At 43.9% G+C, this 16,130-nt stretch overlaps 1 protein-coding gene across 5 annotated transcripts in view; it reads left to right on the forward strand.

Moving 5' to 3' along the window:
• PRIMPOL (primase and DNA directed polymerase) overlaps nucleotides 1-16,130 on the forward strand; it is a 42,285-nt gene that overhangs the window by 13,538 nt on the left and 12,617 nt on the right. For 4 of the 5 annotated variants that reach the window (XM_027776581.1, XM_006160441.3, XM_027776582.1 and 1 more), the window contains 3 exons: nucleotides 5,507-5,654; nucleotides 10,312-10,599; nucleotides 13,924-14,086. In XM_027776581.1, the coding sequence (XP_027632382.1) occupies nucleotides 5,507-5,654; nucleotides 10,312-10,599; nucleotides 13,924-14,086 (599 nt within the window). Of the gene's footprint in view, nucleotides 1-915; nucleotides 1,079-5,506; nucleotides 5,655-10,311; nucleotides 10,600-13,923; nucleotides 14,087-16,130 lie in introns of those variants that run through there. The other variant, XM_014592391.2, reaches the window with a different exon arrangement.

The raw sequence follows: 16,130 nt of genomic DNA on the forward strand, positions 1-16,130 counted from the left end.
CTGGGTCCGGGACTTGAACTACTGTTGGCCATATGGAAGTCCAGAGCCTTAACCACTGTGTCACCTGCTAGCCTCTTTCATTTTTTAATATTCAGCTGGGAAAATGAAAGTTCATTGATGAACTTTATGTCCACTTATTTTGTAATATTACTGTATCTTGTGAAAAATTTGTGTAAGATGTCATTCAGATTTCACTTAGTTCAAATGAACATTTACGTGTTAAGTCCGTGTGTTTTCTTATTAATTCATGTGGAAGTCCTTCATCCCAACGAGAATCTGAAAATGTGAACATTAAAAGCTTACTGAAGTTAGGTAATCCAGGATACTTTAAACCAATTTTTAGAATACTATCTTCCTAATGAAAATATAAATTAAAAAGTTCTTATGTAACGTTCATAGAATCCCAAGAATATGTGATCTTGGGATCCTCCTTCGAGAAAGAACATGGTTTCTCAAAATTTGTTTCATGGTGACACCAAAAACAAATCTAGCAGTAATACACCATATCAAGATCACCTGTGAATAAATAATGCTGTAAGATTGAATAATGTTAGACATTGTAATTGTTACGTCACATTGATGGAAACTATCAGTATGACGAGCAAGAAGCATTCACTATCCCATGTTATTATTTCATAGTTTAAGGGAGACACAGAGGAGAAGGAATTGCAGGGTAAAACACCCCACCAGGGGCACTTTCTCCATTTCTCCCTTATTTGGGATTTGGGGCATGTACCACATGCACTCAGTTCTTCAAGTTGCCAGGTTTGAGACTCAGACGTCAGGATTGGCCACGTGGGATCAGATTCTCAGCACCAGACCACTGGACTGGCCCCATTATTTCATATGTTCATGTGTAGTTAATGCCCTTCTTGAGAGTTAATGCCCTACTCTGTGGTTTGAAAAGAAAGAGGTATTATTCTAACCATCTTAAAGTATTCATTTTAGAAGAAACCTCTTGCACTGCTATGAAGTTATTCCGGAGAATGCTGTGTGTAAGCTTTATTTTGATTTGGAATTCAACAAGCCCGCTAATCCAGAAGCCGATGGGAAGAGGATGGTTGCATTACTCATTGAGGTAAAGGGCAAACTTGAGTTTGCTTTCTTTCTATCCATTCATGACTTGATTCACTTATTCTTACATTCAGTGAGTCCAGCCTATGCAGCATACACATTCTATACTTCTTTGTCTTGCTATTCTTTTTTTATTTTTATTTTTTTAAGATTTTTGCCATAGGGCATATGCATTTGCTAGAGAGAGACAGAGAGAGACAGAAGGAAAGTGAGAAATCATCCCCCAAGGGGGATGGCCATGCCGCAGTCCCTTCTTCATTTCCCTTCCCGGGATTTGGGGCATTAACACACATGCCCCTGGCCTGATTTTCAAGCTGCTGGGTCCGGGACTTGAACTACTGTTGGCCATATGGAAGTCCAGAGCCTTAACCACTGTGTCACCTGCTAGCCTCTTTCATTTTTTAATATTCAGCTGGGAAAATGAAAGTTCATTGATGAACTTTATGTCCACTTATTTTGTAATATTACTGTATCTTGTGAAAAAAGATGGCAGTCTGGGAATTTTCTATGATTTTAAGTTAGGTGTTTTCTGACCTTCATTACAAACAGCTGACTGATAAAGGCCAAAGCATTTATTGTCAAAAGTAGGTACTGAGATCAGTTTCAAGGAAACTGACTAAAAAGAAGTGTTAGAATATTTAAGCTGGAAGCGATTTTGGAAATCATTTTATTTTGTACCTTCTTAAATGAGGAAATTAAGACCTAGAAGAGACAGACTCATCTTCCTGAAGGGCCCGGAGCTAGTTACTGGCAAAACATTGTCTAGAAACAGCCACTACTATTTATAACTAAGAGAAAAGAATCGAGTTCTAGCATTTATTTTTGACTTAACTATGTTAAACAGGAGGTTACTGAAAGAAGAATAATATGGGTTTGTATAGTAAATTCTATTAGGATTATTTAAAAAAAATTTATGTTACAGGAAGCTGTATTACAATTGTACTGGGCCTCAGAGTAGATACAGTTACTAAATAACTTTTTTTAGATGTTAACTGAATCATAATTTGGTAAATGATTTATGTATTTATTTATTTTTATTTTACTATGAGGTGCATGCACTTGCAAGGGAGGGAAGAAAATAAGAGTGCCCTCCATGGGGGACAGCCACATCTCAATCCCTTCAGTTCTCTTCACAGGATTTTGGGCATGCACATACATGCTCCTGGTGTGTTTTCCTTTTGTCCTTTTTTTTTTTTTTAAGGTTTTTGCCATAGAGCACATGCACTTACTGGAGAGAGAGAGAGACAGTGAGAGGGAAAGTGAGAAATCTCCCCTTGAGGGAGATGACCACATTGCAATCCCTTTTCCTCTGTTCTCAGGATTTTGGGCATACACACACACACACACACACACACACACACACACACACCCAGTGTGAGTTTTAAGCCATCAGATCCAGGACTTGGACTGTGGTCAGCCATGTGGGAATTCATTGCCTTAACTACAGCGCCACCTGCTAACCCCTACTCTTTTTTTATGTGTGTGAGAGAGATTTTTGCTGTAGGGTTTGTGTGCTTACCAAAGAGACGGAGACACAGAAAGCTAGAAATCACCCTCCGGGCGGATGTTCATGCCACAGTCCCTTCCCCTTCAGTCTCATCTGGAGATTTTGGGTACACACACCCCTGGAATATTTTTCAGGCTGCTGGGTCTGAGATTTAGACTACCTGTGGGATCTAACCACCTTAAACAGCACACTACCAGCTGGCTCCTTTCTCCTAGTTTTAATGCAGAAGAAATGTACTTAAAACACTTCTACAGCTGGCATGGTGGTTAGGGTGCTAGATTTCCACATAGTAGACTGCGGATCAAGTCCCTGCCCCTGGCAGCTTGAAAATGACTCCCAGCATGTGTGCATGTATGCCCCAAATCCCTAGAATGGAAGAGAAGGCATTGCAGCGTGGCTCGTGGGGAGGATTCCTCAGCCTTGTTGGAGTCCAGCATCTTAACCACTAAGCCACCTGCTGGCTTCATGACTTAACTTTTAATTATCTACTCTGGCAATTAGAATGAATTCTGGTTGTAATGCATTTTTCAAAACCATGTTGACAGTTAACATTGCACAAACAAAAGACATATTTTTAACTTCTGGATTTTATAACTGAATTAGTGAAATAACTCAAAATTTTATTTAAAGTTTAACTTGGGAAAGAGAATTTAGGAGCGTATGATTACTTATTTTGCTGACAGAGTCATTGAACTTTCCTCTGTAGCTCCTGTGTACAGGGCTTGACGTTCATCGTTTATCAAAAATAGTTCATCCCCTCCCATCAGGCACCATGCCTGTGTGTCCGGGAGTATAATGGTGAGCCAGAGAGACGTAGTTTCTGACTTCACAGATTCTGCAGTCTTACAGAAGCTAGTTCGTTAGTGTAGAGTTCACTGTCATAATAACTACACAAGATGGAAGCGTGTTTCTCTCCCAGGTACCGTGGAACTTGTCCCCTTTCTGTTAGGGACCTGGCGTGTCGCTTCGTTGTTCCTAAGCTGTTGCTTTATTCACGCTATCCAAGTTCTTGGTAGCTCCCTCTTTCACATGAGACACTGAGGCTTAGGTAGAAGTGACTTATCTTAAGCCTGCACAGCTAGTATTTTTTGTTTGTTTGTTTTTAATTTGCCAGAGGCTGTGTGTACTTGCTGGAGAGAGACAGAGACAGGTAGAGAGGAAGAGAGAGAAAGTGAGAGAGCAACCTCCATAGGGCATAGTCACACTGCAGTCCCTTCTCCCTTCCTCCCTCCTTTAGTGTTCTGATCACACACACACACGTATGCTCAGTGTGTTTTGCAAGCCACCTGGTCTGGGACTGGAACCCTGCGGGTGCTGCAATGGATCATGTAGCTAACCGGCAGTCATAGACAGGCCCACAGCCAATACTTTTAAGCAGTTACATGTAGCAGGCATCTGCTAATTCCTTAATCTCCTCATTTCTCCTCCTAGCCAGGGGTTAGGAGCTGTCATTCCCATTTAGCAACTGAGTAATAAGGTGTAGGTTTGACCTTTGGCACAAAGCTGGTAAATGGCAAGGCTAGAACGTGGACTTAGACCTGACTGCAAATCTCGTACGTGCCATACACTTGCTTCCTTTCGGGAATGCACAACTGCTTTCACTGTCAGTGTTGTCTAGCCCTAGAGGCTGTATTCTTAGAAATGAATTTGAGGTCTGTATGAATGAGAAACTCTCTAATAATTAAAATTATGGGACCACCCCGTGACATGGTCGTTAAGGCAGCTGAGTACTACAAGTCCGACTGCATGGTTTCAGTTCCGAACCCAGGGATTTGAGAAGCATGTGAGTGTGTGTGTGCATGCCTGAAATCCTGGAAACAGAAATTGGAGAAGGAACTGTGACGTGACTACCCCCCCATGAGGGATGATTTCTCCTTTCCCCTTTCTCTCTGTCTCCAGTAAGCACATGTGCCCTCTAGACCAGCAGTTGGCGTAATGGCTTTGTTGCTGGACTCCCATGTAGTCGACCACGGTTCGAGTCCCAGATCTGATGGCTTAAAGTCATGCCAGGCACATGTGCCTGTGTGCCCAAGATCCCGAGAGGAGAACGGAAGAGAAGGGATTGTGGTGTGGCCATTCCCCCTGGGGGATGATTTCTCGCTTTCTGTTTCTCTGTCCTTCTTGTGAGTGTATGCACCCAATAGCAAAGAACCTCTCAAAAATAAATAAATAAATAAAACCCTGAAGAAATGGAATAGTGACATTTTAACCGATAGGTGATTTTTTTTTTTTTTTGGAAGAGGCTTTTTCACCATAGGGTGTGTGTGCTCACCAGAAAGAGAGAGACAGAGAGATAGAAAGTGAGAAATCACCCCCCTGGGAGGATGGCCACACCTCAATCCTTCTCCTCCATTCTCCTCTTGGGATCTTGGGCACACATGCACATGCACCCAGCGTGAGTTTAAGCTGCCGGGTCTGGGACTTGAACCGCTGTCGACTACATGGGAGTCCAGCGACATAGTCATTACGCTAAACTGCTGGTCCCCCAATAGGTGATATTTAAAGAGATGCTTAAAAATATTTTTATTGTGACTTTAGAGAAAATTAATGCATAAATTTCCTGACTTCTAAGAAACCTGTGTATTTTTAACATAGAGATATGGGAGAGGGTCTTCAAAAGGTTTGTGGAAAATACATGCTATTGAAAACCTATGCCTGGATTTCAAGTTTGTTGGCACCAAAATAAACTCGAATTTTAATGCCATTTTCCACAAACTTGTTGAAGTCTCCTCGAATAATAATTTAATATGATACATACTCTAATTTAAAAATTGGTAAGAATGCTATATTGTAAATATTCCGATAGTTAATGGGATATTTTTTCTTAGTTTTACATCAGACTTGTGCCAAGATACTTCAGTTTTTGCTCTTAGATAATTTTTAAAACAAAATGTCTAAGTTATTTACATTTCACTCATCTTGTAGCATGTTTGTAAAGCGCTTCAAGAGTTGTATGGTGTGACTTGTTCAGCCAAGGATGTGTTCAACTTGGATTCCAGCACTGACGAAAAGTTTAGCCGCCATTTGATATTTCAGCTCCGCGATGTGGCGTTTAAAGATAACATTCATGTGGGTAAGTACACTTTAAAAAAAATCAGGCAGTCATACTGAAAACTCATATTTTCCTATCCCTCTTAAAATTGAGAAGTATTTATCAAGCTTTGTAGTTGTTAACCTATCCTTAAAAAAATGAAACGCGATTTCCCACGTTCTCGGGATTTGCCCTCGGCTCTAGGCTGCCCTCCTGTTCTCGGCAGTCACACACGCAGGGTGTCTTTGGCATCGGTGCCTCTCATCACGGGTATCACGCGCTGCTACTGGTTCCTGCTCCAACAGGGCTCATTGCAGTGTTCTAGGTAATTGGTGCAAGGGCTTTCTATTTCCAGCCTTTCCTGTGGTGTGCCTTATCTGGATTTGTACCTTTGCTTCAGTTTAGCTTTGGGGCTTGGCTCCCAGATCATATCAAGAAGGGCTTGCTCCTATTCCAGACCGAAGTTCAAGTTTGCAGTCAAGTCTAGATGCCCACATCTGTATACCGACGAAGTTCAACCAGAGAATTTGTCCCTGACCTGGCATTTAGAGATACACCCCAGGTATAAAATGAGGAAGCTCCAGGGAAGATACAAAAAGGCAGAATAGGGGAACCAGCAGTTAGCGTAGTGACTATGTCGCTGGACCCCCATGTAGTCGACCGCGGTTCGAGTCCCGGACCCGGTGGCTTAAACTCATGCCGGGCGCGTGTGCGTGCGTGTCCAAGATTCCGAGAGGAGAATGGAGGAGAAGGGATTGCGGCGTGACCATCCCCCCTGGAGGGTGATTTCTCGCTTTCTGTCTCTATGTCTCTCTCTGTCTGTCTGGTGAGCACACGCGCCTTATAGTGAAAATCTCTCCCAAAAAAAAAAAAAAAGGCAGAATTGGGCAGCATGGTGATTAAGGCACTGGACTCCCACACGGCCAGCTGTGGATTTAGTCCTGGATCCGACGGCTTGAAAATCATGCCTGGAGCATGTTTTAACATGCCCCAAATCCTGGGAGAATGGAGGACAAGGGTTGCGGCCTGGCCATCCATCCTGGGAAGCGACTTCTCACTTCCACTGTTTCTAGTTGTCCTTTTCTGGTGAGCGCACATACTCGATGGCAGAAACCTAAGACGAAACGAATAGGCAGAGTGGGAACACCAAAACCTAAAGTCTCAGTAGAAGCCAAAATCCTGGGTGAGTGGTAGGATGGGGCGAGTATTTCTAGATCCGAATAACAGATGGGAGTTGAGGACAGAGGGCATTTGTTTCAGAACAGCCAATGTTTCCGTTTCACGGGCACTTAGGGTAAAAGACGCCGATGTAGTCTCCAGGGGGCTGGCGTAAATGGCAGGAATTGAATTGCTGGATGAGGGTCACGCCTGGCCACTGTGACCTCGTGTGCTGTGCTGGAGGTTCCTTTTTATCTTCCTGTTTTCTGTTCGCTTAGCTAGACATCCCTTCTGCTTTCTCCCACCGCTAGATATAAGTGATTGCGGTCTCTCCTCGACCCCTCCTGACCCTGCGCTTAGCCTTCATGATCACCCACGATCATGGCTTTACCATCATCTACGTTGAAGGCGGAAGGGCCAGTCTTTCACTTCGGCCCAGATATTCTCCTAGGTATCAGACCCACGAGCCAGCTGGCCACTAACTGTCCCTCCCCAAGCCCTTGCTGTTCAGCACGTCCAACACTGAGCCCCTCATCTTCCCTCCGAAACCTGCACCTTCTCGTGTCTTTCAGTGAGTGGTGTCGCCATCCACCCAGGTACACAAGTGGAAATGACTCGTGCCATTTTTGACCCCTGTGTATCTCTCTGCCTACTCATTTATTCAGCTAGCCAGTGAGCTGATGACATGGCTCGGGTGCCTCCAACCGGTCAGTGACGACTCGCTCCCTTCAGGAGAAAGTGCAGCTGTCTTAGCTGGCAACACGAGGCCCAGTGAGCTCCGGCCGCCCCTCACCCTGGCCCGCCTCTCACTCAGCGTCCATGTGGGCCATGTTTTCTGTAGGCCTTGAGTCTTTGCAGTTTTTCCTGCTGCTGTCTAGAAGACACCCCCTTTATGTGTCAAGTCCTCTGAGAGGCTGTCTCTGTCACTTCCCCAAGCCTAAGGCTCAGGTCGGCGTTCCCCCGGGTGGCGGTGTCCAGAGCTTATCTTGAAAGCGGTGACCACTTCCTGAGGGGATTTCCTGTTTCTGTTGTCTTCCCCTCTGTCCCACTGAATGTTTGGTTAGGGCAGGGAGTCTTTCTTAGGCACTCGTATTTCCAGGGCTTATCACATAATAATGTCATCTGTACTATTAATGACCTAATTAATATAACATCAGAAATAATCAATACAAACAGGCGTTTAGTAAGTACTTGCTGAGTGGGTGCATGACTGTTAAGGTGCAGCTGTCAGGGTGTGGAACCAGAGTCCTCAGCAAGATATTTCTTTGATTCCTCTTCACTCCTCATAGTCTGCTCAGTGACTTCTAGCCACAAAGAGAAGGACTGAGAATCTCTCACTAGGGAGGAAGGGGGTAGAGATTAGTCAGGTAGCCAGCACTCTTTGCTGCAGATCTTTTGAAAGCAGGTGACAGTCAAACGGCTCTGACTGAAATTCTGTCATACGCGCAAAGGCAGACCCTTTGCTTTACGTCCTTGCTATCAGAAATGGCCTGAAAAGGGACCAGCAGTTAGTGTAATGGCTATGTTGCTGGACTCCCACGTAGTCGACCACGGTTCGAGTCCCAGACCCGGTGGCTTAAACTCACGCCAGGCGCATATGCATGCGTGCCCAAGATCCCAAGAGGAGAATGGAGGAGAAGGGATTGCGGTGTGGCAATCTCCCCTGGGGGGTGATTTCTCGCTTCCTGTCTCTCTGTCTCTGTCTGTCTGGCGAGCGCATGCACCCTATTGCAAAAAACCTCTCCAAAAAAAGAAACAAAAGAAAAAAAAAAAAGAAATGGCCTGAAGAAAACTGTAAAAACGTGTTTTTGGGCACTTTGGGGAGCAGTGGATGGTCTAGTCTGGTAAAGTGAGAGACCTCATTAGACCTGCTAAACAGGAAGCCCTCGGCCGAGCTGTCCTCTAAAATTCAGAACTGCCAGAATCAGAGATGGAGAGGAAGCTGCCCACGCTTTCCCTGCAGTTCCCCTCCCTCACTGTGTCTTTTAAGGACTTTTCTAGCTTTTGTTAGCCTTTCAAAAAGGGGAGTTGGACTAAATATGAGAGAGGATTGGATCTGCCTAAAAAGACTTTTCTTAGGGCCAGCAGGCGAGGTGATGGGTAAGGTGCCGGACTCCCACGTGGCTGACCGTGGTTCGAGCACCAGACCTGGAAGCTTAGAAATCACAAAATGGATACCTGTGCGTCCAAAATCCCAGGAGGAGAATGGAGGAGAAGGGATTGAGGTGTGGCTACCTCTTCCGGGGGAGGAGAGACGTGATTTCTCTTTCTCTCTGTCTCCTTCCTGCAAGCACATGCATCCTATGGCAAAAAAAAAAAAAAAGAAAAAAAAAAAAAACGAAAACAAAAAAACCCCAGACTTTTCTGCAAATCTGCCACAGTACCTGAACTTTTTCAAATTAGTTCTTTTGAGTTATGCCCCACCAGTAAGTGAGGGCCTGTCTAATGAGGGGGTAAGGGTGACAAGAGCGGAGAGGGGAGTAGGAAGCAGGGAGCGGTTTGGGGGTGCAGTGTGTCGTGTCTGTGCTGACCCACCTGTAACCTGGCCCTGCCAGCTCCCTGCCAATGGTCAAAGGTCCGGCCAGTCTCCTGGGCACCGCCATGGCAACCGTTAGTGCTTCTCTGACTGCCAGGTGACAAGGAGGTGCGACGTGGACTTTCCTGGAAGCCTGATTTATCAGTTTATGCTCACACTGCTGTGTTGGCCTTTGATACGTCGTGAGTTCTTTTCACTCGGTGTTTACCCTTTCTCCTTCCTGCTTGAATACCATGTGGACATGGCAAGGACCAAATGGTTTTACTTTCATTTTGACGTCAAGAGTTTTAGGAGAAACTGTTTCTTTGAGTAAGATAGTGCTCACATCTCATTTGGATAAAGATAATTTTGATTTAAGAGTACAACTTTTTCTGTGTAACAAAATGTGAGTAAACCCGGATCGTAAGAGGTCTAGAGGTCGCTTTTACAGTATTGCGTCTCTCTAGGTGGAGTAATGTACCTGAAGCAACTTAGTAGCCACATCGTTGCTTGATTGTGTGACATAAATAGTACATGTGAGTTTTGCAAAGTTCTAGATCATCTCACCAGCTTTTCACGGTACAGATAAGACTACTGACATTAAGAGCTTGCAGGAGAAATGTTGAAGTGTGGTAAATGTATTTGATTGCTTTCGTTCTGGGCTTTAGCTCTGAGGCCATCTATCCCATGCCCATTTTGAGGGAGAGGCGACAGTAGCCACAGGCTTGAAGCAGATGGCGGTGAAGGTCAGGTTCGTAGGGGACGAAGGTTCCTTCCTTCCGGAAATGCTTTGTTTACAACTGACACCACGCTCCCAAGTGGATAGGAATCGAGAACGTAAGAGATTGCACAGAAGAAGGAAGTGACCAGAGAGGTCCATTACAGTTTGTACTAACTCAGTTTTAAAACCAGAAATCTAAAAAGCCTTACTGTGTGAAAGTGTCATATGGGGATTTCTGTCTAGGTCCCGAGTTAGTTTGCAGAAAAGAGTTAAATTACTCATCATCTTTTTTTTTTTCCCCTTAGGTAATTTTGTGAAAAAAATTTTGCAGCCTGCTCTCCACTTCATTGCCAGTGGAGAGGATGATTCAGGTCCAGAGACGACGGGGCATGGATTTTCTCGTTTTTCTGAAGCACCAGTAAAACAAGGGATTTCCTCTAACAGGATGTCCACAGGTGAGGATACGGGAGCCAGCCGGACATGGAGTCCAGAGGAACCAGAGAGGCCCAGGTCAGCCAGACCAAGCAGTCCTGATCTTTCCTTCCTGGTTGTGAAGAATAACACGGGAGAAAAGCGTCTTTTTGTAGATCTGGGTGAGTGGAATCAGCAGCTGACTCTGTTAGACTGTCCTGTGTCATTTCATGAGACAAGCCAACACCCACTTCTCACGATGCTTAAGACTCTCGCTGCCATCACTGCCCCGCAGTGACAGTGCACGTCATAGCAGAAGGTGCTCAGGGAGCTCAGGTGTGGGGATCTAATAGGGCTCCGCTCAGAGAGGCCCCTTGGGACACGAGCCCCAGGCTGATGAGCGGCGGGAGAGAATGCGGTGGCTGGCTTCTCTTCTACGTGTCCAAAGGTTCCTGTCAAAGGAGTTTTGATAGGGACAGTTGAACCAGCACCTTCCCATACTGCTCAGAGGTTCAGTTTGATTACATACATTTAAAAACCAGACATGATAGAGGCCAGTGGATGCCATGGAAGTTAAGGCAGCTGGATCCCACATGGCTAACTGTGGTTTGAGTCTTGGACCTGGAGACTTGAAAATCACACTGGGCACATGTGCGTGTGTGCCCGAAATCCTGAGAGGAGACTGGAGGAGAAGGGATTGTGGTGTGGCCATCCCCCTGAGGGGTGATTTCTCTCTCTCTTTCTCTGTGATGTGCATATGCTCCCTAGAGCAAACTAAACAACAACAAAAGCAGACATGATATAAAAATGGTACTTGGGCCCAGCCCCTGTGGCCAACACTGGTAAGATGCTATGCTCTGCGGGCTGGGACCACACGGGAGACCCCAGTTTGATTCCTGGTCCAACCTGAAGGCTGGGAATGGTGGTGTACCCAGTCCCAACTGAAAGACTGAGGTGGGAAGATCATGGCAGCAAGACCTTCTCTTAAATGAGAACAAAAAGCGCCATGGAAGTTAAGGCAGCTGGATCCCACATGGCTAACTGTGGTTTGAGTCTTGGACCTGGAGACTTGAAAATCACACTGGGCACATGTGCGTGTGTGCCCGAAATCCTGAGAGGAGACTGGAGGAGAAGGGATTGTGGTGTGGCCATCCCCCTGAGGGGTGATTTCTCTCTCTCTTTCTCTGTGATGTGCATATGCTCCCTAGAGCAAACTAAACAACAACAAAAGCAGACATGATATAAAAATGGTACTTGGGCCCAGCCCCTGTGGCCAACACTGGTAAGATGCTATGCTCTGCGGGCTGGGACCACACGGGAGACCCCAGTTTGATTCCTGGTCCAACCTGAAGGCTGGGAATGGTGGTGTACCCAGTCCCAACTGAAAGACTGAGGTGGGAAGATCATGGCAGCAAGACCTTCTCTTAAATGAGAACAAAAAGCAGTACTTCAGTGGCAAGGTGGGGCTGGGCATATTCTTCACTGAACATCACATCTGGTCAGCTCGTTGGTAGTTTCAGGAGCCTTTCACCAGTTTTCTTGCTGCAGTCAGACAGGTGACTTCTTCAGCCCAACTGTGCTCCCTTTCACTCTTCTTGGTTCTGGTGTCTGAACCTGAGGCTCTGGGAAGCTCTGCTTGGACTGAATGACTTCAGCCCGATTAACAGACTAGTCGAGTCCTAATGCAAGAGGTCCAGTTTGGTGAACTAAAACTCATTTTCATTTCATTTAGTTATTTAAATTTTGCCAGAAGGTGCATATGTGTGCCAGAGACCGTGTTTGTGCACGTGCACGCGTTGGGGGTGGGGGGCGATGGCCATACCACAATCTCTTCTTTCATATTCCTCTCAGCAACGACATACGCCTGGTGTGTATTTCAGGCCTCAGGTCCCATACTCAACCCATGTGGTCAGCTTTTGGGGATCCAGCTGCCTTAACCACCATGCCATCAGCTGGCCCCAAACTTCATTTTTATATTCAAGTTCAAACTCATGGCTTGAAAAGCTGTAAGAATGGCATTTTTGCCAGTGACCATTTGAGTATCTCAGAGAGTGTCCATGTTGAGGAGAAGTAGGTTTAAATTAGTCAGGATGGCCCAGCCAATGGGTACCAAGGGGAACATTCATGCCTTACTGCCTTTCTTCCTGGTACCGTTGACAATCAAGGACCAGAATCAGGAAATAGCATCACCTTGCCATGAATCCAGTGTCCATGTGTATTCCGGTCTTTTCTGCACTCTGTTCTCCATTGTTCTATTGATCTATTGTGCCAGTATCATGCTGTTTTCATTAGTGGAGTTCTCTTGTCAATCTTCCTCACTAACAAAAATAAGTCCTCTAACTTTGTTCTTTGAAATGACTTAACTATATTCTTGGCCTTTTATGCTTTCATTAGAATTTGAGAGTCCATTGTCAGTTGACAGAAATACAGACCATTCTAGGATTTTGATGTGGGTTGCATGAGTTGATGGCTCAGTTTGAGAAGTTGACATTTTTGTAATACTGAGTCTTCTAATTCACGCACATGACATAATGTGTCCCTACATTCACTTAGGTGTTCCCCAGTTTCTTTCAGTAATGTTTCATAATGTTCTGAATGAAAATCTCGTGTATCTTTTTGTTAGATTTATTCCAGATATTTGATTTAAAATAAGAATGCCAGAAGGCATGTGTGTTTACCAGAGACAAAAGGTAGGGTATGGTCACACAGTGATCTCTTCATCTCTCCATCCTGTTGGGATCTTGGTGCACGTGTACACGGGTCCGGCGTGGTTCTCAAGCCACCGAAGATGGGATTTGAACTGTGATTGGCCATGTGTGATCTAGTTCCTTTGAACACTAGGGGTTGGGGCTGGCCCCAAATTTTTTTTATGCTTTACTTTACTGTGTGATTTTGCCCCACAAATCTTCATTGCCTGAGAGCTCTCCAGTTATAACTCTAAACATTTTTATTTCTAATGTCTTTGTTCAGCTTTTCTTATTGTTTTTATGTGGAGAATTGCTCCAGAATACTCTAGTTTGCTATTTCTGGGTGTGGCTTTCTATCATGTTAACTCCATTTTATCTTCATTTATATATTGCCTTAATTTTGTTTACAGTGTATATAGAAAATAATTGTTTCTTCTAGTGATGTTATGCAAAAAGCTTAATATTGGCTGACTATAGAACTAATCATAGAGGGACCAACAGTTAGCATAGTGGCTATGTCGCTGAACTCCCATGTAGTTGACCGCAGTTCATGTCCCGAACCCGGTGACTTAAAACTCACACCGGGTGTGTGTGCATGCGTGCCCAAGATCCCGAGAGGAGAATGGAGAAGAAGGGATTGTGGTGTGGCCATCCCCCTTGGGGGTGGTTTCTCGCTTTCTGTCTCTCTGTCTCTGGCGAGTGCACAAAAATAAATCCTCTCTCTGGCGAGTGCCCTATAGCAAAAACCTCTCAAAAAAAAATAAAAAACTAATCATAGAAAACATGCATTTATATTATTTGTATTAATTTTTGATGTAGGAGTTTATACAAGAAATAGAAACTTTCGTCTGTATAAATCATCAAAAATAGGAAAACGTGTGGCTTTTGAGATTGCTGAGGACAACAAATTTTTTCCTGAAGAGTCAAAAAAGGTTTCTGAAGAAAATCAATATTTCCTCTATTCTTTGGTCACCAATATCAGGTATGTAGTACCAGAATTGAACCATTGTGTATTCTTGAATAATTATTATTGTAATTATTATTTTTTAGAGAGAGATTTTTACTACAAGGTGCATGTAGTCAGCAGAGAGACAGAGAAAGAGACAGAAAGAGAGAAATCATCCTCCACTGGTACTGGCCACACCGCAATCCCTTCTCCATTCTCTTGGGATTTTGGGCACGCATGCACACATGCCTGGTTTGTTGTAAGCCACCAGGTTTGGGACTTGAACCACGGTCGACAACCTGGGAGTTCAGGACATAACCCTTACACCATCTGCTGGTCCCTCATGAATAATTATTAAACAGTGACTGTAATTGTGTAAATTCATTTTACCTATAAAAAAAAAGAAAAAAAATTATTTAAAAATTCTAGGTTAATTGTTCTTTTTTCTCCAATTACTAAAAAATAAATAGTGAAAGATATTTTGTAATCACTTAGTTTTTTTGTATCTATTTATGATTATTTTTTCAGTTTTTCTAAAATGATTATCACTTCCATGAAGAAAATACTACTTTTTTAATACATAAAAATATAATTGCTGTTGTCTCATTTTCTTTTCTTTTTTTCTTTTTTTTTTGGTGAGGTTTTTGCTATAGGGTGCGTGTGCTCACCAGAAAGACAGACAGAAAGTGAGAAATCACCCCCTGGAGGGATGGCCACACCACAATACCTTCTCCTCCATTCTCCTCTCGGGATCTTGGGCACGCACGCAAACACATCTGGCGTGAGTTTAAGCCGCTGAGTCTGGAACTCGAACCATGGTCGACTACATGAGAGTCCAGTGACCTAGCCGTTATGCCAGCTGCTGGTCCCTCCTTTTCTTTTTATATGTACATGCTTACATAGAATTTACATAGCTCTTTTATTAAAATATTTTTTGAAATAATTATATGGTTATGTCAACTGTTTTTAAAACTCAGAATTACATATTTGCCAAGTTAATAATTTGTTAACTGTTAATTATTAAATAAATAAGTGAAATAAATAATATTCTCAATTCTTATATAATTTGCCAATATTCTTTTTTTTTTTTTTTTTTTTTTTTGGGGGGGGGAGAGATTTTCACTGTAGGGCGCGTGCGCTCGCCAGACAGACAGAGAGAGACATAGAGACAGAAAGCGAGAAATCACCCCCCGGGGGGATGGTCACGCCGCAATCCCTTCTCCTCTCGGGCTCTTGGGCACGCACGCACACGCGCCCGGCGTGAGTTTTAAGCCACCGGGTCCGGGACACGAACCGCGGTCGACTACGTGGGAGTCCAGCGACATAGCCATTACGCTAACTGCTGGTTCCCTAATTTGCCAATATTCTGACATACTCTATTATCAGTTCTGTTTTCAAATGTTTAAGTTCCCATGGTTTGGTTTTTTCAAAAGCGTGTAAGTCTGGGCCAGCCCTGTGACCTAGTGGTTAAGGAAGCTAGATCCCACATGGCTGACTGCAGCTTGAACCCTGGTCCTTGTGGCCTGAAAAATATAACTGGGCCCATGTGCATGGGCACCCCAAATCCCAACAGGATGGAAAAAGGGAGAAGAGATTCTGGCATGGCTATACCCTACTGGGTATGCTTTTGCCCCCTCCTTCATTTTTCTGGCTAACACATGTGCCTTATGGCAATTAAAATAAAAGTATGAAAGGCATATTTCAACAGAAATATTTGTTCTCGTTCTTTTTTATCTAAGCTGGCAATTTTGTCAGCCCAGAAACATGGTTAAAAATCAGACCAAATTGTTATTAACTTACTATGATTATTTTTCTCTAAATTTTAATGAAAAATTCCACAGAAATAATTTTTTGGAAAAATTTATTTTTTATTAATGTTTTTTAATTTGCTATAGGGCACGTGTGCTCACCAGAGAGAGATAGAGAGAGAAAGTGAGAAAGCAAACCACCAGGTCCAGGACTCGAACTGTGGTTTTTCATGTGGGTGGCCTTAACCACCCAGTGCCTTAACCAACATGACAGGAATAATTATAACAGGACTACTTTTTAACAGAAATATTTAAAATACATTGGTGTAGGG

Source organism: Tupaia chinensis, unplaced genomic scaffold (genome assembly GCF_000334495.1).
Source record: "Tupaia chinensis unplaced genomic scaffold, TupChi_1.0 Scaffold000685_1, whole genome shotgun sequence".
Lineage (NCBI taxonomy): Eukaryota > Metazoa > Chordata > Mammalia > Scandentia > Tupaiidae > Tupaia > Tupaia belangeri.